Here is a 19,524-nt window from a genome sequence, read left to right on the forward strand (position 1 = left end):
CATGTGTCCCTGCACGAACAGGGAGTATCAGAATTCCGTGCAACACTGCCTGGACACCCAGTGCTCTCCGGCGGATAACGATGGTATGTATCTGGCCAGTATGGGTCTTCTAGCCCCGCGTACTGATTGATTGTTCCTAGCTGCTCAGCAGTTGAGGCACCGTCTCTGTGGCTAAGGACGGAGGATTGTGTTGATTGAGGTTGGTTGTTCTTGATGAGTTGGGAACCCTGGTTGTGTCGGATTAGGGACATGGCTTTGCGCAGACGAAACTTGAGCTACTCATTCGACGAGATTTTTTTTTCTTGAGTCGGACGATCATGCTTGTTCGGAGTCATCGACTGTGGCCTTGGTCCACATTCATTATCATTGCAATATTGGCTTCAAATCTAGTCTATATAAAAAGTGTTTGAGTATCCAGTAAGCCTGAAGAAGAAACCACTATCCAAAGCCATAGAATCATACGGAGACTAATGCTGCCACTCCTCGTACAGCTTCGCATCCATCGTGGTATATCCCTCCACGACCGTCAACCCACGCAACCGTTCCTGCTCGATCCGCTCCCACGTCCACTCGCCCGAATCCCACGTCTCAGCATTACTCTTCTGCTCAGCAGCACTCTGCTCCGGCTTCTCCTCCCCCTGCAGCTTCAGCACCTCTCTCACCAGCGACCCATCCACCCCTGACACATTCGCCGGGAGTCCCTCCCCCCCAGCCGGCGTGCCCACCCCAGACGGTTCATTCGAATCCGCAACCTCAGGGGTAGCAGAGCCCGCCGGCCGCGGGGGCAGAAAACCGCTGGCCCGCAGCACCCGCTCCGGCGGAACAGTCAGCCTCCCCTTCTTGACCACATACTTGCTCACCGCAGTCGCAAACAGGGTCTTCTCGCCGCCCTTGCGGCTGGCTGGCCGCAGGAAGAACGTCATGACGTACATCCACTTCTGGTCCCAGGCGATGACCTTGCTCTCCATCTCGTACAGTTCGAACGGCTTGATCTCGCGCTTGAAGCTGCAGTACACCGAACCAAGGGCCACGTAGATGCCCCTGCGCTTGGGCGGCTTCGTGCCGTCCCGCTGGCTGGCTTCGAGCAGCTCCGCGTCGAGTTCCCGGCTCACGATGGAGGCGCCGGGGCTGTACAGCCGGGTGACCAGGGCGGTTCGCGCGATGTCCAGGTCGGAGAAATACGTGCTGTTGGACTTGTGTTGGTTGTAGTCTGTCTCCAGGATGGGCGCGCGGGAGGAGATGGAGTACGAGACGAATACTGGGTGTGTGGGCTTGCCGGTGTGTGTGACCAGAGCTTTCCCCCGAGGGAAGTGGGGGTCCTGAACACGCCAGCGGATGTTTCTCACAAAGTAGTAGAGGATGCGGACCTGCTTGGGTCAGGAATTGCTTGTTCCTCGCGGTGGATAGGCTCGGTGCTTTTGGTACTTACGTGCCAGAACAGAGGCATGTTCTTCAGATTAATGATAACCAAGATCAGGGCCATCGTCTTCCAAGAAACTAGTGACGAAATGCCCGATAGCAGCCCGCGCATGCTATCGAGGGGCAAGGACGACATCCCGTTACCCATAATGCTGCTCAATAGCAGCCGAGTAGATTCAATTATATTAAGATTATTTAGAGTGGAGAGTTTATCTGGGGGGAAGGTAGAGCGGAGATGAAAAGTAGTGGGACAAAACTGAGAGGATTACAGCAATGGCACGAGCAAATACACAGAAAGGACAGAGGAAATTCACACAAGGGAGCGGCTATGTTCGCGACGTGCTAGAGATGACTCTAGAGAAGATCCTATAGGGGGTATGAACGCGAAGCTGACGTTACTTTGTTGAATCGACAAACCGTTGGGAGCCGAGGTCGATAACGATCACGTGCGATTAGATAACACTTGTGAAAGCGATAATTTATGAACAGCGTGGTTTATGCGGATAAAAAATCCTATGCAACACAGTATATCATGACGACTATATGTAGAAGAGCATCAGAAGATAGCCATACAATTAGGGGGACTCGAAACGCCCCGCGCACAGTTCAAAGGACTACTCGACACAAAAAATGTCCACCGACCCAGCCGCCTGCACATCTCCGCCAGCTCCTCCAAGTCAAACATCTCCCCGATCGGGATCCCCCATCCAGCCAGGAGATAATGGTGCAGATCGAATTCAGGGTCCAGAGGCGGATACACCTCAAAGCTGACGGCATCCGAAGCCACTGCCGCAAAATGGTTGTCCCACAGGAACCGCAGCACCCGCTCACTCTGCTCGATGCCCGCATGCTTGGGCATTGACTGCTGGCTATACGCCAGCTTCTGCTGCTCATTCAGCGCATCCCATGTCCGCGTCAGTCCGACACGGAGGAAGAAGATATCGCCCCGCTTGAACTCAATATTGCATTCGCGCGCGATGGCCAGCACGTCGTCCAGGGAGATGACATGCTGGCTCAGCGCGTCGACTGTGATCCCCTTTCTTTCCGCCCAGGAGAGATAGTCGATAAGCACGCCGCGGCCCGCGATGCCTTTCCTCGCCCAGTGCCCGATCCCAATGCGGCTGCTGGTCGAGTCCTGGATCTCCTCCGCTGTGGTGCCGCCGTAGAATAGCCTGCGGTCTGGCTCGTCGGCGGTTGGCGCGGGAGCGTTATGGTGCCGGAACCCGTCCCACTGGGAGGACTGCTGCGGATTGAAGTGATACTCATCATCGAAGGCGGTACCAGGCGCAACCCATTCAACCCTGTGTTCAAACGATCTACGGCCAAATCCTGGTGAAACCGTGAGCATTAACACATCGAAATCGAGATATAGTAGCATGGCGCAAAGAACGATCTCCTATGAACCAAACTCTCGCTATACCATACCCGGAGGATTCAACTTCTCCATATCCCAGTTCAAGCAGACGCGCTCCCCCGTTTGGATCTGTGTGCGCGCGGCATCGGCCACGATCTCCGGCGTCAAAAGGCGGAGCATCCCTAGCCCTTCATCTGAAGATCCTGATGCTGACGGCCAGAATCGCTGTTTGTCTGGAAGATCATCGTATGTCTCGGGCAGATCTTCGATTCCTGACATGATTGTTGGGGTACTTCTCAAAGAAGCGATGTGTATAGTACTTTGGGGACGGCTTATTGGTTGTTTACTCGCCTCAGAAGTGCTCAATGCTGGTAACGTGAGATAACCCAGATTGATTTCGAAAGAAGTTGGAGGTACTCGTAGAGTCTAACGAGTACAGAAATTCTCGATCATGGAAGTGTCAAGGAGTGAGTGATGTGTAGCTCCTGCGGGGGGGGGGGGATTCGGAATAACTCCACTGTTGACGTGGGGAAACGCGACCCTCCCCCCACAGGAGTTAAGACGAGATGACGCCAGAGATGGATTTATCCTGTTAAAATCGAAGAATAATGGACTCGGCTATAAGCTTGGCCCGAATAGCCAGTGGCTCAATACATTGCAGATTCCCCTATTCCCATGATGTAACCTAAAAAATTATGTATTCGAATAAAAACTGTACTCTAAAGTCAAAATACACTAGGTATACAGAATATCAGGCTCACAAAGTATCCGTGTCTTCGTCGGCTGGTGATGCCGTCTTGCTCTTCTGGCTGAAATCAGACATCTCGTACTGCTCACCAGAGCGCCCTGAACCCGCTCCAGAGGTTGACATGGCAATAGCTTGGCGTCCAGTATCGGACGATTCAAGAAACTCGCGTAGGCGCTTTTTGCCTTCAACCAGTGCCTGATTCGATGCGGCCTCGGTCATCTTGATGATAGGACCCCAAAGATTCAACTGGTAAGTGACATATGCTCCTACGGCACATACAAACAGAAGGAAGAAATAAGCCGGATTGCGGAGTACTGTAGGAGGCAATCAGTAAAAACCACCCATCAAAACTTTGTGAAAAGGTTAATAGAAGAGCACTCACCTGCCACAATCTCGTTCCATCCTAGAGCAAGGAGAAGACCATAGAAATACAGAGGCACTTGAGTCATGCCGCCAATGGCACTCCGCTTCGCCTCGACATACACGCCGTCGGCGGACTTCTTGAATCTGACAGTGAGCTCCTGGCTCTTGGCCTCGCTCAAGATCGTCATCTCTTCCTCCAAGCTCTTCCCTTCCTCCTCATCGACACCACCGATGGGTGGCAGGTCTTCCTCATCCGCTGGGGTGGCGGAGCTTGGAGTATGGCCGATCCAGCGATCAAGTGGAGGCGGAGCCGATGTTTCTGCTAGTCGAAAGCGAGACAAGAGAGGAATCAGAGTCAAGGTCGACTCGCGTGCGCGGGTGTAGATGCCCTCAATATCATCGGTTGGTCGCCAGATTCTAGGGACTCCAGCGTCGTCGTACCGGAACTTGTCCTCGAAGTTCTCCCGCAGCTTTAGCAATAGATTTCCCTCAGTCATCTCCTCGTCGACCTTTGCGCGCAGAACACCCCAGGACTTGCGGCGAAGTCTCCAGAGTCCCACGTCCACTTCCTCCAAGCTGGCGTCGAAGCTGCTGGCACGGTCTGTGAACCTACGCTCGGCATCGAGGACTGTCTCCACAAACACATTCCAGATCCGATCCCAGAAAGCCTTCTCAGAAGGCTTCTCTCCGGATTCTGGCGCACCGCCACCGGCGCGTCCAGACCCGAGGGCATTGAATTCGAGACCAACTGAATCCCCCAGGCGAGACTGGACCCAACGCTCCACACGGCTGGCCAGGCGTCGCATCTCCTCCCTTCTCAACCGGCCGCTGACTTCAGCAAGCTCCTTTTCGTACAAAGATAGCTCTTGGCTATAGTCTCTCCAGCTGGTGCTTTCCACAACAGTTGACCGAGCCACGTCCTCGTATTTCGCGACAGCTTTCCTCACCTCACCATTGACAATCTCGGCAAAGTCATACCCTGTGCCGTGCTTTTGGCCCATCTTCACAGCAGCAGACACTGCCTCGGTGAACTCGTTTATACCCGATTTGTGCGCAGCATTAAGTTGACCTTGCAAGAGGGCTTTAAGACGAGTGTCGATCTTGTCTTCAAGCTCCTCCTGCTTGCGTTGGTAAACACCCTTGTGGTATCTGCTTGCCTCGATCTCAAATTCATTGATTGCCTTCGTCCGGGATGAGCGCATGGCAGCCCCAAGGCCCCCGAGCACCTCTGGTTCTCCAAGCCGGGCAGCTTGTGACTGCTTCTCCTCGAACGGAGTAATAGCTTCATCGAAAACAAGCATTACTTCCCTCATGATCTCATCGCAGCGAAATTGCGCAAGTAGCTCCTGCTGGGTGGGCAGATCGAGATCCTTGTTGTTCACAATCTGATCCCAAATTCCCTCCGCATATCTTGAGAAGCCATCTGCAGGTATGCGCCGATGATATTCGGGAAGGAAGACGCCTCCCTCGGAGAATTTACCTCTGCGCGCATCCATTGCCGGATCCCTCTGCCCCTCGCGGAAGCGCAGGCTGAGTTTCTTGGTTTCAGCAACGAACTGTTCTGGTTGGTAGCTCTTATGGGGAAGCCCATAGAATTGGAAATCAAAATAGTCATGCACACTCGAGTTTTCCAGACCAGGAGGCTTGGAGATCGAATCCCAAAGACGAGACATGTCTTCCATCAAGGTGGTCTGGAGATTTTGAAGAGGCGTTGTGCCGACGAAATCACGAATCACAAAGAAGAGGAGGGATCGATGAGTAGTGCTGCGGCGACAAGGCTAGTCAATATATCATCCAATGCGATCAGGGAGCCGAGACGGGACCTGGGGGACATGCACATACTTCTTGTCCTTCAAGAACAATTGCAGATTGACTTCAAAGACAGTCTTGAGTAGACCCATGTTTGCGCCTTGATATAGACCGACCTGGTGCTCCCAGATATTCACAATAAGCACTTCACTGGTAGCGAGGGCGAAGAGAGCACTTTTGCGCTCGAAGTCCTGGTCCTCTCCTCTCTCCCGACCGTCGGTGCCCTCGACATCCATAACGAGGATGTTATCCGCCATGCGCGCACTGTGATCTGCGGAAACCTCTCCTCCATTCTTGTTCTTCGACATCCAGATACCCTTGGTCGTCTGGCGTCGTTCCCTTTCTGCCATTACGGAGAAGTGTGTGCCGAAGAGATGATTGAGGAGGGTCGACTTTCCGGTCGATTGTGAACCGAAAACAGAGATGAGATGATAGTTGAAACCGGCGTGCGTGACATTTTCGAGACTCAGGTACTTCGAGATATTGGGACTGCGAGTTGGTAACTGTCAGCTCATTGATAACCCCACCAGCAGTGGACACCCATGATCCAGGAATGTCCAAGAAGGCAAGATGCGAAGCGATCCCATCGCATCCGAGCCAACTTGCTTGAATATGGAAATGGAGAAAGAAGCATACTTGAACTCCTTATTCTCGTCTATTACCTGTACGCCATGCTCGTAGCTGTCTATCATTATCGACGCATCGCGCGAATGGCATGGTGCCATGGTGAGTTGTCGGATTGACTCTATCTCAAATATGATGAACAGAGTAGAGAAGGATGGCCTCGCTGTCTCGAATGTTGGTGATTTCGTTGTTGGTGACCAAGATTCAAGGAGGTGCGGCCAGTAATCGCAGACCCCCGAGAAGCGGCTGGGGAAACGTCAGGATGCGGAGCCCGTGGCGAGTTCCAAGAATGAACAATGAAAGCGAGATGAAGGAAAAGCAAAAGGGGATGATGTAAATATCCATGCAAGGGAAAGGAGAAGAGGGAGATCACAAGATTATCCCACGCGGGTTCATGTCCGATGATCAAACAAGCCCCGAGGTAAGGTCAGGTCAGGTAGGCTCGTTGTTGGTTGGCTGGTGGTGACCTTGTTATGGTCCTGACTCCTGTCATTATTATCATCATTACTCCGTAGTATTATCTGCTCTCATGATGGTGGCTGGGGCCTGAGTGCCTTAACGCCCAGGCCATCATAGCTAAGCGTTTCCCGTGATCCTATTTCCCGATCTGGTAAAGTGTGCTGCCGCTTTACTTCATACCTCATAGTGTATCTAGCATCGAGTCGAAGGCCATCTCCTGTCAAGTAAACCAACCTTGACTGGCTATAAAACATGGCTGTCTCTCAATATAGATATGAACACACGTGATGAATAGCAAGTAAAATGTATAGTGAATACACAATGTTCGAGATATCACGTATTCAGCATCTCTCCACCAACACCCATACCGGAGCTGAATGGTCAACGACACATCACACACGTCGCCCTAAGTTTGACATGGATGCTGCCGACTAGAAAACACATGGCCAGGTCATGCTTCATTGAGCCCCTCGACTTCCACCGGTGTAGCTTCTTGTTAGATCTCAATACTAGTATCTCATCGTTCTGTCCAAGATGGAGCTCCCCGGCTCCTTCCTGCCTCCTACTGCTCCCCAGCATGTCTCCGTCCACAAGATCGACTTTATGAAAACCAATCCCCCACTTCCAGAGTACAAAGACTGCTTTGCCCTGGTCATCGATAATTTTCTGACAGAAAGCGAGTGTCGTACTCTCCTCCAAGCAGCCGAAGCACATGCCCAAAACTCTACCACTGAAGCCACAGGTTCACACGATACTCGTCGTGATCAGAGCAACAAAACACAAGTTCGTATGCCATGGGCCAGAACCCTGTTCGGGACAGACGGAGATATGTCTCGCAACTGCGGTCGCATCGTCTGGGACACTCCTCTCATCGCCCACAAGCTCTTTGCTCGCCTCTTCCCGTTTCTCATCAAAGCCGGAATCGCGACGGTGTCAACCCGCAGCGAGATCAAAGCCGTTGAACCATCGGCCAGAAACGATATATATCGGGTATCGAGACTCAATGAACGGTTGCGTTTCTTAAAATACGAACGAGGAGAATTCTTCAAACCTCATTGGGATGCCATATACGAGTCTCTGGCAGAAGAGACCTCGCTCTTCACTATTCATCTGTACTTGAATGGAGACGGCGACCAAGATTTGGAGCAGCTAGAGCAAGCTCGACAGAGATGCGCTGCTGGTGAGTTTGGCGATCTTGATGAAAGTGAGGCGGAGTTACCTCCTCTAGGGGGCGCAACATCCTTTCAATCTGGCTCGGTGAAGGATGTTGTTCGTATATTCCCAAAGACAGGATCTTTGCTTGTCTTTCAGCAGAAAGATCTTCTCCATGCTGGCGATGATGTGTATAAAGGGGTCAAGTATACCATGAGAACAGACATTTTCTACCGCAAAGACGTGAGGTTCCAGTGATACCAGGGGTCCTAGGTATCAAGCCAACAAAAGGTTGAGTGAGATCATTTGATTCGTACGAGATCATTCTAGGCCTGGTATAGAAGAGAGGAGAGAGAATATAACAAAGAAAAAAAAAAGAGAAAGAAAACCTACTACATGCTTTCCAATACAATGCAGTTACATGGACATAATTCAAAAACGCCGGCGCAAAAATTTCCTGGGCTCCCGACGTTTCCCGGATACCGTTGCTGTTTCCCTCGCTGCAATGTGCAAAAGAACAAAGAAAATTTATTTTTGTATAATACAGAGCAGTCAGTGAGTCGGTCTTGCCTCGGTTATTCCCTTAGTGAACCAGCACCTTACTCGGTCATGACACGGGTGATCAGACCAGTAGCGACAGTGCGGCCACCCTCACGGATATTGAAGCGCTGACCAGCCTCGGCGGCAACAGGGTGGTGAGTCTTCAGGACCATCTCGACGTTGTCACCGGGCATGACTCTGCGAGATTCGTCGCCATCGGGGAAGCTGAGATCAGCAGCCTCATCTAAGAGACCATTAGTACATAATCCGCCAATCAAAGTGTTTGTCAATCCAAAGAAAACTTACCGGCAGTACGGATGAAGACCTGGGGGCGGTAGTTGGCGCCGAAGCCAGTACGGCGACCACCCTCAGCCTCAGTGAGAACGTACATGGACACAAGGAACTTGTCGTGGGCCTTGGTGCTGTTAGGGACAGCAATGACCATACCACGTCTGACATCCTCACGACGGATACCACGGAGCAGGAGGCCAGAGTTATCACCAGCGCGAGACTCGTCACAGCTCTTCTTGAAGGTCTCGATATCGGTGACCTTGGTCTTGAGAGCATCAAAAGATCCTCCAACAATCTCAACCTCGGAGTCCTTTCTCAGGACACCACGTTCGACACGGCCGGAAGCGACGGTACCACGGCCAGCAATGGAGAAGACTTCCTCGACGGACATCAAGAAAGGCTTGTCAAGGTCACGCTGAGGGGTGGGGATCCAAGTGTCAACAGCCTCGAGGAGCTTTTCGATTCTCTCGGCGCCAATGTCGGGGCGACGATCCTCCAGGGCGCAAAGGGCAGAGCCGAAGATGATGGGGGTCTCTTCACCCTCAAAACCGTAGCTGCTCAAGAGCTCACGCATTTCCAGCTCGACGAGCTCCAACATCTCCGGGTCATCCATGGCGTCGATCTTGTTGACGAAGACGACAATCTTCTGGACACCAACCTGGCGGGCGAGCAGCAAGTGCTCACGAGTCTGAGGCCTATCCAGGAGAGAGGTAAGCAATGTACCTTGGCACAGTCCATATTTCAAAAACGCCGAGATTGAACATACATCTGACCATCAGAAGCAGCAACGACAACAATAGCGCCATCCATGTTGGCAGCACCAGTAATCATGTTCTTGATGTAATCGGCGTGACCAGGGCAGTCGACGTGGGCGTAGTGTCTGGTGTCGGTCGAGAATTCGATGTGAGCGGTGGAGATGGTGATACCACGCTTGCGCTCCTCAGGAGCCTTGTCAATAGCACCATATTCGAGGAAGTTGGCAAGGCCCTTCTTGGACTGATGCTTGGTGAGGGCAGCAGTCAGGGTGGTCTAAAGGGAACGTGAGCAACCTGCGGACAACATCGAGCCAAGTAATAACAGTAGCGGGTTTTCTAAGCTGACCTTTCCGTGATCGACGTGACCAATGGTACCTAGATGATATGTTGAGCTAAAGAAAAGGAGATCCAAAGAAGATGATTGCTTCTTACCGATGTTAACGTGAGGCTTGGAGCGCTCGAAGGCAGTCGCCAGCCCACGGGCAGCCAGTCTGTCTCTACCAAACACATGCTGGAGAGGGTTGACAGCGCGAGGACGCAGCAAGGAAGCCTTGCTGGAGCGCAGGAGAAGGTTGGCTGTTCTGGAGATGCTCGACATGATGACTGCCCTGTAAAATAACGACGGACCAGAGAAAGACAGGAAGGAAACGCGATGGAATGGAAGAAATGGAGCCGGACTGACGGTCGAGAAGTTCTCCATCAGACCCGAAAAATTTAGGGGATCTGCTTAGTCATTGGCCGTCCAATGAAAGCGGTCGGATTGCGGAAGATGCATCGCGCTTGGAAGGTACCTTAGATACCTAGTTGAAGTTCTTCATACTACCTTAGGGAATATACGGAGTAGTTACTAGCAATAATTACTATAATGATACCTCTACTTTCATGATATTGCATTGCAGAAGTAGTTTCTAGCTGCATTGTCAGAGTCAATGGAACATCTATGTTAATTTCTGTCAAAAGCTACGCTTGCCAAGAATTAAGTGAATTGTTGTTCTCCAGCTGTTGTCGTAGGATGTGAGGTCAGAAGTTATACAGAGCGCACTCCAGCCACTCAGCATTATATACACGAACTATGATACAGGGGATGCCATATCGACAAAGTAGCAAGGCCTCAATTGTCTCTCTTCTTCACGAATAAAGTGACATGTTTTCCTGGTTCGCCCTCCATAGGCTTGATCTGTGTCGCATCGGCTTCCCTTGTAACCTGCAAGACGCTATCCATCACATTCCTAATCTCTTCCACAGTAGGCGCCCTTTTGCCTTTCTTTCTAGTCAAGACAATCTCGACTCGTCGGCCCTTATCCAAGAAACTGGTCAACTGCTTCAGACGGTGTGTAAGATCATGGGGATCTATGGCCCAGTTCAACTCAATCTGCTTGACTGCAGTTTTGGTAGCATGGGCAGCCTTAGCTTTAGCTCGCTCATGCTCACGCATAGCCAGTCGGTTTACGATCTTGCAGACGGGTGGTTGATCAGGGGGACCTGGGGACACTTGTATCAGGAAATTTTCGGACCGATCGAAGGAGTGCAATGCCTCGCGCAGACGTATGGGTTGCTCGAGATTTCCTGCCTCATTGACTATTTGCACAAATTCTGATTGAATGTCTTCATCTTTGATTTGTTTCTGTTTGGACTGCTCTTTGTTTTTTTGTCGGGATTGCTGAGCGGAGAGAGGGTGGGACGAATGGAGGAGTCTTAGCTGCGTTGCGCGATGCACAGGATTATAGCGAGAAAGTTGAGCAGGAGAGCTCTGGAGAGGCGGGAGGAATGTATGTCTAAGTGCTTGAGTTATCGACGTCAAGCCGCGTATGTGCTTCATGTTGGAGAAAAACGTTGGGCTTGCGAAATCAAGTATAGAAGGAAAGATCGAATGAGTTTTGCGACGAACACTAGCTGCACAGTGTACCACCGTGAGCAAGCTGTATTATCCACCTGATAATCCGGAGTGACTGTTGGCTGTAAAGTGACAGCAAGGATGAACAATAATGATTCTGGGACTTTCGTTGCTGCCGACATTCGACGCATTCGGAGCAGCCAAGCCACAGCCTATAGGGGCACGTGCGCCACTGTTGGTGGATCTTAATGCCGTCGTTTCAAGGTCTCGTCCCCCGTCTTAGTAGTGGACTTCTTCCCTCCCCTGACTTTCCCCCATTTTTCTTCCATCGACCTGATTTCGTCCTCCACGGTCTGTTTGGGCTCGTTTGGAGGTGTCTAATGGATCAATGATTCTTATTCGATTCAATCGTTAATCTGTCTTTCGTTTATTACCTGTTTCAAGCAGGAGAGTGTTATTCCTCAGGCCTCATCTTGTGTTAATCTGGCCTTGCTCGTATGTCGACTGGAGTTGACAGTCGACATTTGAATTCTACGCAACACCAAAGCCAGACAGGATCGACAGCTAGTCGACGTTCTAATTCGCGAACACCCTCAACTGTGGTGAATACTCAGGAAGGCTTTTCTATCAAGCAGCGTCCTCCAGCACTTGCAGATATGGCGCAGACTCAGAGATCCCGTTATCTGAAGACGGGCGCCATTGTGGCCGCTATCTTGCTCATGTTATTCTGGCTCTCGCCCTCCAAACCAGCAGTATCGAATTTGTCACCAGGTTAGCGCCATCGAAAAAACTTTTGTCGTTGACCAAAATTGCTCATATTCTTCTTAGCACGGCCAAGCACCGATTCTTCTTCTACCGGAGGCAAATGCTCCAAGCCCCACGACCCCTCTAAACCTTTGATTCAATATGCCCTGATGATCGATGCGGGGAGCCAAGGTTCTCGCATCCACGTCTATAAGTTCAACAACTGCGGCTCTACTCCCGAGCTTGAGGACGAAGTGTTCTTCCAGACTGAGGCGAGACCAGGTGGCTCTGGATTGAGCTCATACAAGGAAGATGCTGAGGGAGCCGCGAAGAGTCTCGATCCTTTGATGGAGGTCGCGATGAAGTCTGTCCCCGACGAATACAAGTCTTGCTCGCCGGTTGCTGTCAAGGCCACCGCCGGACTGCGCATGCTCGGCCCAGAGATGAGCCAGAAGATTCTGGATGCTGTTCGCACCCGGCTCGAGACGGTTTATCCATTCCCCGTCGTCTCCAAAGAGAAGGGAGGTGTAGAGATTATGGATGGTTCCGACGAAGGTGTTTACGCCTGGATCACCACAAACTACCTTCTTGGCAAGATTGGCGGCCCGGATGAGACTCCTACTGCTGCAATTTTTGACTTGGGTGGAGGTTCGACCCAGATTGTCTTCCAGCCTACATTCGAGAAGAGCAAGTCGGGTGGAATGCCTGAGCGCTTGGCCGAAGGTGATCACAAATATGATCTCCAGTTCGGTGGCCGTCATTTTGAGCTGTACCAGCATTCGCACCTTGGTTATGGTCTTATGGCTGCACGTGAGGCAGTTCACAGGACCGTCGTCGAGGCCATGCTTGCGTCCAGCCCTAAGGATACGTCTTGGCTCAAGCAGCCAATCCCTAATCCTTGCATTGGGCCAGGTATGGAGCGGGATGTCAAGGTGACTTTCCCTCAAGGACATGCGCTTGCACCAGATGTCACCGTCAAAATGGTTGGCCCAAGAGTCGGTTCTTCGGCCGTCCAATGTCGCGGCCTGGCTGAGAAGATCCTGAAGAAGGATGCCGCTTGTACTTTGGCCCCTTGCTCATTCAACGGCGTTCACCAGCCAGCCCTTGAGAAGACATTCTCTAGGGAGGATGTTTATATCTTCTCGTACTTCTATGACCGCACCAAGCCATTGGGCATGCCTGACTCTTTCACCATCGATGAACTACACCAGCTGACAGCGACCGTTTGCGGCGGCGAAGAGAGCTGGGGTGTTTTCGCGGGCGTTGACAAGGCTCTTCCTGAACTCCGTGACCGCCCTGAGTGGTGTTTGGACCTGAACTTCATGCTTGGTCTGCTGCACACGGGCTACGAAATGCCTCTGACTCGCGAAATTAAGATTGCGAAGAAGATTAAGAATAGAGAACTTGGATGGTGTCTTGGAGCAAGGTAAGATAACACCACTGACCCTACGGTGTCTTGAATTATGCTAACCTATCTCTTCTATCGCAGTTTGCCTCTTCTGAGCCAGGAATCAGGCTGGACTTGCCGCATCAAGGAGATCTCTTAAATGATGATGGTGATATGTCATGCTTTAACTTATTTAATTGCCACAGGACAAGTGGTTATATTTCCCCTTCATTCGTGCAAATACATTAGAGTCTACCATGTCGATTAGCTTCATGTCGCCTTATAGAATAGTTGATATACTACACGCCACGACAACCGTGCTCTTCCAGGCTTAACGGCCGGAGTTGGAATATGATGCCTTGGGCTCTCTGAGACATTATCTCTTCTTAGTGTTCGGTTTATCCTGAAGGATTGACATATACATTAAAAAGTTGTGCAAGAAGGGGCCAATATTGTCTCAGTTAGAGAACGAATAGCCTGCTCTTCAGAGGCCGTTCTTAAAAGTAGTATGATCAAATTGGCAAATTTGTACTCCTTGAACGCCCGTCCGATGCAATGTGTTTATGTAGGTCGCGACTCAGATAACTCCTGGATCTCCGGCTTCTGCTCTTTTGACGACTTCTTTTTGCCCAGGAGCTTATCCAAGATGTCCGAGTCCTTGCCCACTGGAGGTCCCTGACCATCTGCGGTACCACTATCATTTGTAGTGTCCATACTGTCGTCCATGTCGTGCTCAGCTGAACTACTGTCGTCGCCCCGTTGTTCTTCCAAAACGCCTAGTCCCAGATTCTGTAGGATGTAATATTAGTGATCATGATTTTCCCAAAGAAAGAAGAAGGGAAGGGACGGACGGATGAAAACAATCTGCATACCATTTCAATGTACCGCCCCTCCTCGGTATCGTCTATTTCATCCAGCTGCAGTTCCTTCCCTCTTCCCGCAGCTATTTCCCGTTCTAGATCGTCATTGGCATTTTTCATCTTTGGCAAAAAGGCAGACAATCGGGATAGAAGATCCGGATTCTGGGCGATGCGTTGTATGCGAGGTTTCTGCTGCGCCGATATGCGTGGGAGCGAGGACTGTGCGCCAGTCGCTTGATCGGAGGTATAATCGACACTTGCGGCGTCCTGGTCGCCATCTTCACTATTATCGTCGCCGTCGCTATCTGAGCCTGACGAAGAAGTATAATCGTCATCATCACTCTCATCGCTATCGCTTGTCGTAGCTGCCGCCTGGCGAGAGGCTATTGGTTTCGCCGCTGCATCGCGCTCCGCTGCAGAGGGTGATGCTTTGCCGTCACCGCTGGAAGGAACAATCACGATTCTGGATCTTTTGGGGGGTGAAGCGTTTTTCGGAGACGGTTCGGGATAGGAATCGCCGGATCGTACGCGCTTGTTGAGGTTGTCCTCCATGATGTGTGGTTGGAGAATTTAGTTGTTGGTTAATTGGTTGGTTCTTCTACTCTCCCGCTTCACACTTGCAGGGCGCTTCGCGCAGGGCGGTGGAGATCGAATCAATGCCAATGAACCGGATCAGATGATGGATCAAGGTCTGCAGGTCTGCAGGTTCAATGGAAATGCTGGAGGAGAAGCCAGGGTGATCATTCGTTCCTCTGAAGAACCAAACATCGTGCAGATCTCCAACATCATGCTCTGGTTGGAGCTCCAAGTCTCCATGTGTATGTGATCGGGAAAGTGGTTGAAAACGACCAGTGTGCTACTCTAAGAGAAAAGACATACTTAAGGAATCAACTGATCATGATCTGACAGCAGCACATCTCAGCAGGCGCAACTGGGAGACGAAGTCGCTGCGATTTCCCCCGCCTAAGTAGAGAGAGACCTTCTCGCCAACCCCGCTTTGCCCCCTGTCAGCAGCTTCACTTTATGTTTCTGCATCAGGGCTTGGCTTGCTGCAAGTCACTTTGTTGTCTTCGTTAGTGTCACTGTTTTGTTCCGTTTTCTGGAGCACCAGATCCGATCCTTTGGAGCCGAATCGACTGGCTGTTTGTTGATCGTAGTAGGTATGTGCTGTCTGTCGCTTCCTATAGAACACCAGGTCAGCTCCCCAGATAGATCCACAAGATATCTATCACCCATGTCTCCAACCAGTCTTCATCCAAATCTTCATGACAGTACTTGGTATAAGATTCAATGAATATGCTTGAAATTGGAGAGGGTTGATCTACTCTCGATGTTGTGCTTCTTTCAACTTGTCTTTGAGCTGTGCTAACAAGAAAGACAGGAACTGAGCCTCTCCTTATTCGGCTTGATCTCCAAGTATCTAAATATATTCCAGCTGGTCTGAGTGAACGGGAGTCTTCCTGCAAAAAGATATATTCTTGTGCGAGGCTCTACAGACGTCAAGACTGATTAGATCCCTGGCGTTACTCGTCCAATACTTCATCATGACTGTGCCCAAAGTACATGTCAATGATCAGAGTCCCGTAGCCGATGATACCTCTCCAACAAGAGAGGCAGCGGAGAGTCCATCGTCCACTACAAGGAAATCACTACATCAGAACATCATCGGCAAGTTACGCCCGCTACCATTTCAATACCATTGGACAGTCTGGTACGACCGGCACTCCGAGTCCACGGACTATGACAAGAGACTGTATGTCTTACACGAAGATGTTGCCGATATTGCTACTTTCTACCGGGTCTACAACAATTATCCCTGGGACAAGGTCCGATTGCGAGACTCCGTTCATATCTTCCGTAAGGGCGTCCGCCCGATCTGGGAAGATCCAGAGAACCTGAAAGGGGGTTGTTGGAGGTTCAGGGTTCCGAAGAGCAAAGCCCAAGAGTTCTTCCACGAGATTGCTATACTGTGCATGGCGAATGAGTTTCAGGCTGCCTTGGAGAAAGGTATCGCTTCCCCTTACCCATACCCCCAAAGAGTTCAAGAATTTTCTAACTCATTGCCTCCTGTTAGAACATGACCATGTCCTTGGAGTGTCAAGCTCCGTCCGCTTCAATTCGCACATGATATCGGTTTGGAACAAGCTGGGCTCGAATGAGCGCTCCATTAAGATTCTCGAGCGGACCATTCTTGAACGTCTATCACCTGAGCTGCGGCCCACCAGTTCTGGTCCAAATTCATATTTCTATAAACGTCACGATGAAAATGATGGCTATCACGAGGCTGTTGCGGCTCATGTGTCATCTTGATCGGTTACATCTCCTTTGTATGAACATGCGATGGCTGGATGACTCGTCCTAGCTCCCTTTCCTTCTTTGCAAGCAAATTTGATGTATAAAATACATATTCTCATGCCCAGTGTCCTGCAGACTCTTCACTTGGCCACAGGCACTTAAGTTGCTGATTGTATAGATAATTAAAGAGGACAAGAGGCAATGCAGCAATGCCCGTGTTCGTTGTTTGGTCAACATTAGCATTAGCTTTTCTATCATACATGACCATCAATAGAACTAACGTAATATACATGACACGATATTTGATACATTCAACCGGGCGGCAGGGAACATCCAACCTTGACGTTATCCTCGACTAAGCCTGGGTTCCTGCACCGATCAGCCGTCCAATCCACGTGATTGCTCGGCAGGCTTGTCTTGTTCTTTGGGTTTCTCATTTGCCTTTTCCTTCTCCTTCGCTCGATCACCCTCTCGAGCTCTTTCACGGTCTCGCTCACCACCCGGTATGTAGCGGTCGATCTCCACAAACCCGCGACGCTCCTCGCGCTCAGGGCGCTCCGGCGATCGCACTCGTCGCCGAGGAGACCTACTGCGATTGCTAGTCGCAGGCACGTACCGATCGATGTCCAGAAGACTTGGAGAATGCCGTCGGGACCGTGAACGGCGAGAGGGAGATTGCTTTCGAGAAGAATTGGGGGCGCGGGATTTAGATCTCCCCCGCTCGCCATTGCGATCCCGCTCCTGATCCCGAGCTTGATCTGGTTCTTTTTCTTTCTTTGGCTCAGGCTCCCTCTCCCGCTCCCGCTCCCGTTCAAGGTCCCTCTCTTTGTCTCGGGGTTGATTCGGGTTTCGATCTGGGTGTCGGTCCCTAATGCGAGAGACAGACCGCGAACGTCGTCGATGTCTGGGGCGTGATCTAGACCGAGAGTAGTAACTGCGACGGCGTTGATCACGGTCCCGGTCCCGGTCCCTTTCTCTATCTCGGTCCCTATCCCGATCTCTATCCCGGTCTCTATCCCGATCCCTATCTCGGTCACGGTCACGGTCACGATCTCGGTCACGGTCTCGATCTCTGTCTCGATCGCGACTGGGATCTCGAGGACGATGATCGCGGTCCCGATCTCTTTCATCAGCGGGCCGAGAGCGAGCCCGTAGTCGATCCTTCTCCCGTTCACCGCCTCGATCCTGAAATCTGCTGCGATCCCCATCGCGCTCCCTATCGCGATCATAGCCGCGAACCGTTGACCTGCTTCTACTCCGTCGACCGGGGCGGTAGCTGACATATCGTTGGGGCCTAAAGTCCCGCAAGGCAAATCTCTCATCTGGATTGCGATCACGGGTGCGAGTAGAGGCATCACGAGACCGCTCTCGTCGACGGTCATCATCGTAGCGGGGCGTGAATCTCCGCCGCGAGCGACTGCGATCTTTGCTCTCGTCCCGCCTGCGCGCGCGAGGATCAACGGTAGATTCGCGTTTTCGAGCTGGATCCACGTCGACAGCGGGGCTGCCTGACTTCAATGGCGTAATTGAATAACGCGACTCAGCTGTACTCTTCGGTTTGGTCGGTGGGGGTTTAAGACCATTCTCAATCGCCTCGGCCTCCTCGAAATCAAACTCAGGCTTTTGTCTTGCCTTAGCTGCAAGTTCCTCGCCTTCTTTAAGCAGCATCTGGAGAGCAGCCTCTTCCAAGGACTTATCATCCACAGCCACGGCTGGTGGTGGGGGAGCGGGAGTTGGCTCCTTTGGTGTAGCGGACTTCTCTCTCTTAGAATCACGATCGCGATATCGAGGGGAGTAGCCACGTTCGGGTCTGTGATTCGGTGTGCGACCATGATCGCGCTCGCGATCACGGTCCCGGTCCCTGTCTCTGGTGCGACTGCGATCACGATCCCTGTCTCGCTCCCAATCACGGTATCTCTCCCGCTCCTCTCGACGACGGCGCTCATACCTCTCCTGGCGTTCTTTCTCCCTCTGCTCCTCAAGTCTCCTCTCTTCCTCGCGTAAACGTTCGCGCTCCGCGCGTCGCTGCTCCTCGCGCTCTTTCCTCCTTGCCCGTTCCTCCTCCTCCTTCTGGCGTTCAATTTCGCGCCTCTTGCGATCTTCCTCGGCTTTTCGGCGAGCCTCCTCTTCTTCAAGCTCTCTTTGCTTGCGCATTTGTTCCTGCCATTCTCGTTCACGTATATCTCGTTTCGCCTTAACGTATGCCGCAAATTCCTCATCTGTCTTATTTCCAGCCTGTTCCTCTTTCGTAGCGAGCTCTTCGCCAACTTGCTGACGGCGAATCTCTCGGACTGAGTCTAGGATAAATTGCAAGTGTGTCGAGGCCAGCGCATCAATAAGATTCTCCGCGCTTTTGTAGACTTCACTCCGGTCGGCCGCGCCCTCTATCAGTGTCGCAGCTTTTCCTCTTTCTCGAGAAAGGAGCTCCGGTTCGCGATCAATCTCCGATTCCGCCAGCTGAATCAATATTTTTGTGAATTCAGTTTTTGCTTCCTATACAGAATACGAGCATTAGAACAAGATCATAAAGTACATTAGAAATTAATGGAGCATACCCCGTCGTGAAATTCAGCCCAGACTTTCTTTCGAACATTATCGAATCCTCCTTTCTTCTTGAATGCGTGCAGCAGATCGTCAATCGCTGTATGTTGCGCCGCTGTTAACGGTAGTTCTTCCGTCTTGAACTTCTTCCGCTGAAGGCTGTCGACATCCAGTGAGGGTCTTTTCAGGCCATTAGGCTGGACATCTGACATTTCGTCTGGACCAGCCATGACTGAAAGGTCAGTTGATGATTCCAATGCTCGTCACCAGAGAGCCGCCAGGCGGCCTTTCAACGTGGATGAGAAATAATGCTGGTCGCGACGCGAAACTGGCTGCAGGGACTCTCCGC

At 51.5% G+C, this 19,524-nt stretch overlaps 10 protein-coding genes across 10 annotated transcripts, besides 5 other annotated features; 3 read left to right on the plus strand and 7 right to left on the minus strand.

The window, feature by feature from the left end:
* Window positions 1-467: 467 nt before the first annotated feature.
* Window positions 468-1,567, minus strand: ACLA_023260 (acyl-CoA thioesterase; the record flags this gene model as incomplete). Its single annotated transcript, XM_001269037.1, has 2 exons — window positions 468-1,367; window positions 1,430-1,567. The coding sequence occupies 2 exons, from the start codon at window positions 1,565-1,567 to the stop codon at window positions 468-470; spliced, it is 1,038 nt and encodes a 345-aa protein (XP_001269038.1).
* A 408-nt stretch (window positions 1,568-1,975) lies between these two features.
* ACLA_023270 (uncharacterized protein) lies at window positions 1,976-3,052 on the minus strand (the record flags this gene model as incomplete). Its single annotated transcript, XM_001269038.1, has 2 exons — window positions 1,976-2,748; window positions 2,845-3,052. 2 exons carry the CDS (start codon window positions 3,050-3,052, stop codon window positions 1,976-1,978), a joined length of 981 nt encoding a protein of 326 aa, XP_001269039.1.
* Window positions 3,053-3,530: 478 nt separating this feature from the next.
* sey1 (dynamin-like GTPase SEY1) lies at window positions 3,531-6,043 on the minus strand (the record flags this gene model as incomplete). Its single annotated transcript, XM_001269039.1, has 3 exons — window positions 3,531-3,835; window positions 3,904-5,648; window positions 5,727-6,043. 3 exons carry the CDS (start codon window positions 6,041-6,043, stop codon window positions 3,531-3,533), a joined length of 2,367 nt encoding a protein of 788 aa, XP_001269040.1.
* A 1,267-nt stretch (window positions 6,044-7,310) lies between these two features.
* Window positions 7,311-8,186, plus strand: ACLA_023290 (uncharacterized protein; the record flags this gene model as incomplete). The annotated part of the gene is made up of 1 exon (XM_001269040.1): window positions 7,311-8,186. One exon carries the CDS (start codon window positions 7,311-7,313, stop codon window positions 8,184-8,186), a length of 876 nt encoding a protein of 291 aa, XP_001269041.1.
* A 341-nt stretch (window positions 8,187-8,527) lies between these two features.
* ACLA_023300 (translation elongation factor Tu) lies at window positions 8,528-10,112 on the minus strand (the record flags this gene model as incomplete). Its single annotated transcript, XM_001269041.1, has 5 exons — window positions 8,528-8,712; window positions 8,775-9,454; window positions 9,526-9,788; window positions 9,861-9,889; window positions 9,947-10,112. The coding sequence occupies 5 exons, from the start codon at window positions 10,110-10,112 to the stop codon at window positions 8,528-8,530; spliced, it is 1,323 nt and encodes a 440-aa protein (XP_001269042.1).
* Window positions 10,113-10,625: 513 nt separating this feature from the next.
* ACLA_023310 (putative translation initiation factor IF3) lies at window positions 10,626-11,333 on the minus strand (the record flags this gene model as incomplete). The annotated part of the gene is made up of 1 exon (XM_001269042.1): window positions 10,626-11,333. The coding sequence occupies one exon, from the start codon at window positions 11,331-11,333 to the stop codon at window positions 10,626-10,628; it is 708 nt and encodes a 235-aa protein (XP_001269043.1).
* A 671-nt stretch (window positions 11,334-12,004) lies between these two features.
* Window positions 12,005-13,639, plus strand: ACLA_023320 (guanosine diphosphatase; the record flags this gene model as incomplete). Its single annotated transcript, XM_001269043.1, has 3 exons — window positions 12,005-12,119; window positions 12,177-13,518; window positions 13,582-13,639. 3 exons carry the CDS (start codon window positions 12,005-12,007, stop codon window positions 13,637-13,639), a joined length of 1,515 nt encoding a protein of 504 aa, XP_001269044.1.
* A 401-nt stretch (window positions 13,640-14,040) lies between these two features.
* On the minus strand, window positions 14,041-14,891 carry ACLA_023330 (NOPCHAP1/New4 family protein; the record flags this gene model as incomplete). Its single annotated transcript, XM_001269044.1, has 2 exons — window positions 14,041-14,268; window positions 14,352-14,891. 2 exons carry the CDS (start codon window positions 14,889-14,891, stop codon window positions 14,041-14,043), a joined length of 768 nt encoding a protein of 255 aa, XP_001269045.1.
* Window positions 14,892-15,883: 992 nt separating this feature from the next.
* ACLA_023340 (eukaryotic translation initiation factor 4E) lies at window positions 15,884-16,649 on the plus strand (the record flags this gene model as incomplete). The annotated part of the gene is made up of 2 exons (XM_001269045.1): window positions 15,884-16,346; window positions 16,414-16,649. The coding sequence occupies 2 exons, from the start codon at window positions 15,884-15,886 to the stop codon at window positions 16,647-16,649; spliced, it is 699 nt and encodes a 232-aa protein (XP_001269046.1).
* Window positions 16,650-17,012: 363 nt separating this feature from the next.
* ACLA_023350 (BOD1/SHG1 domain-containing protein) lies at window positions 17,013-19,405 on the minus strand (the record flags this gene model as incomplete). Its single annotated transcript, XM_001269046.1, has 2 exons — window positions 17,013-19,127; window positions 19,190-19,405. 2 exons carry the CDS (start codon window positions 19,403-19,405, stop codon window positions 17,013-17,015), a joined length of 2,331 nt encoding a protein of 776 aa, XP_001269047.1.
* Window positions 17,589-17,713: a microsatellite.
* Window positions 17,608-17,662: a microsatellite.
* Window positions 17,608-17,668: a microsatellite.
* Window positions 17,665-17,698: a microsatellite.
* Window positions 17,671-17,706: a microsatellite.
* Window positions 19,406-19,524: the final 119 nt, after the last annotated feature.

Source organism: Aspergillus clavatus, genomic scaffold (assembly GCF_000002715.2).
Source record: "Aspergillus clavatus NRRL 1 1099423829805 genomic scaffold, whole genome shotgun sequence".
Lineage (NCBI taxonomy): Eukaryota > Fungi > Ascomycota > Eurotiomycetes > Eurotiales > Aspergillaceae > Aspergillus > Aspergillus clavatus.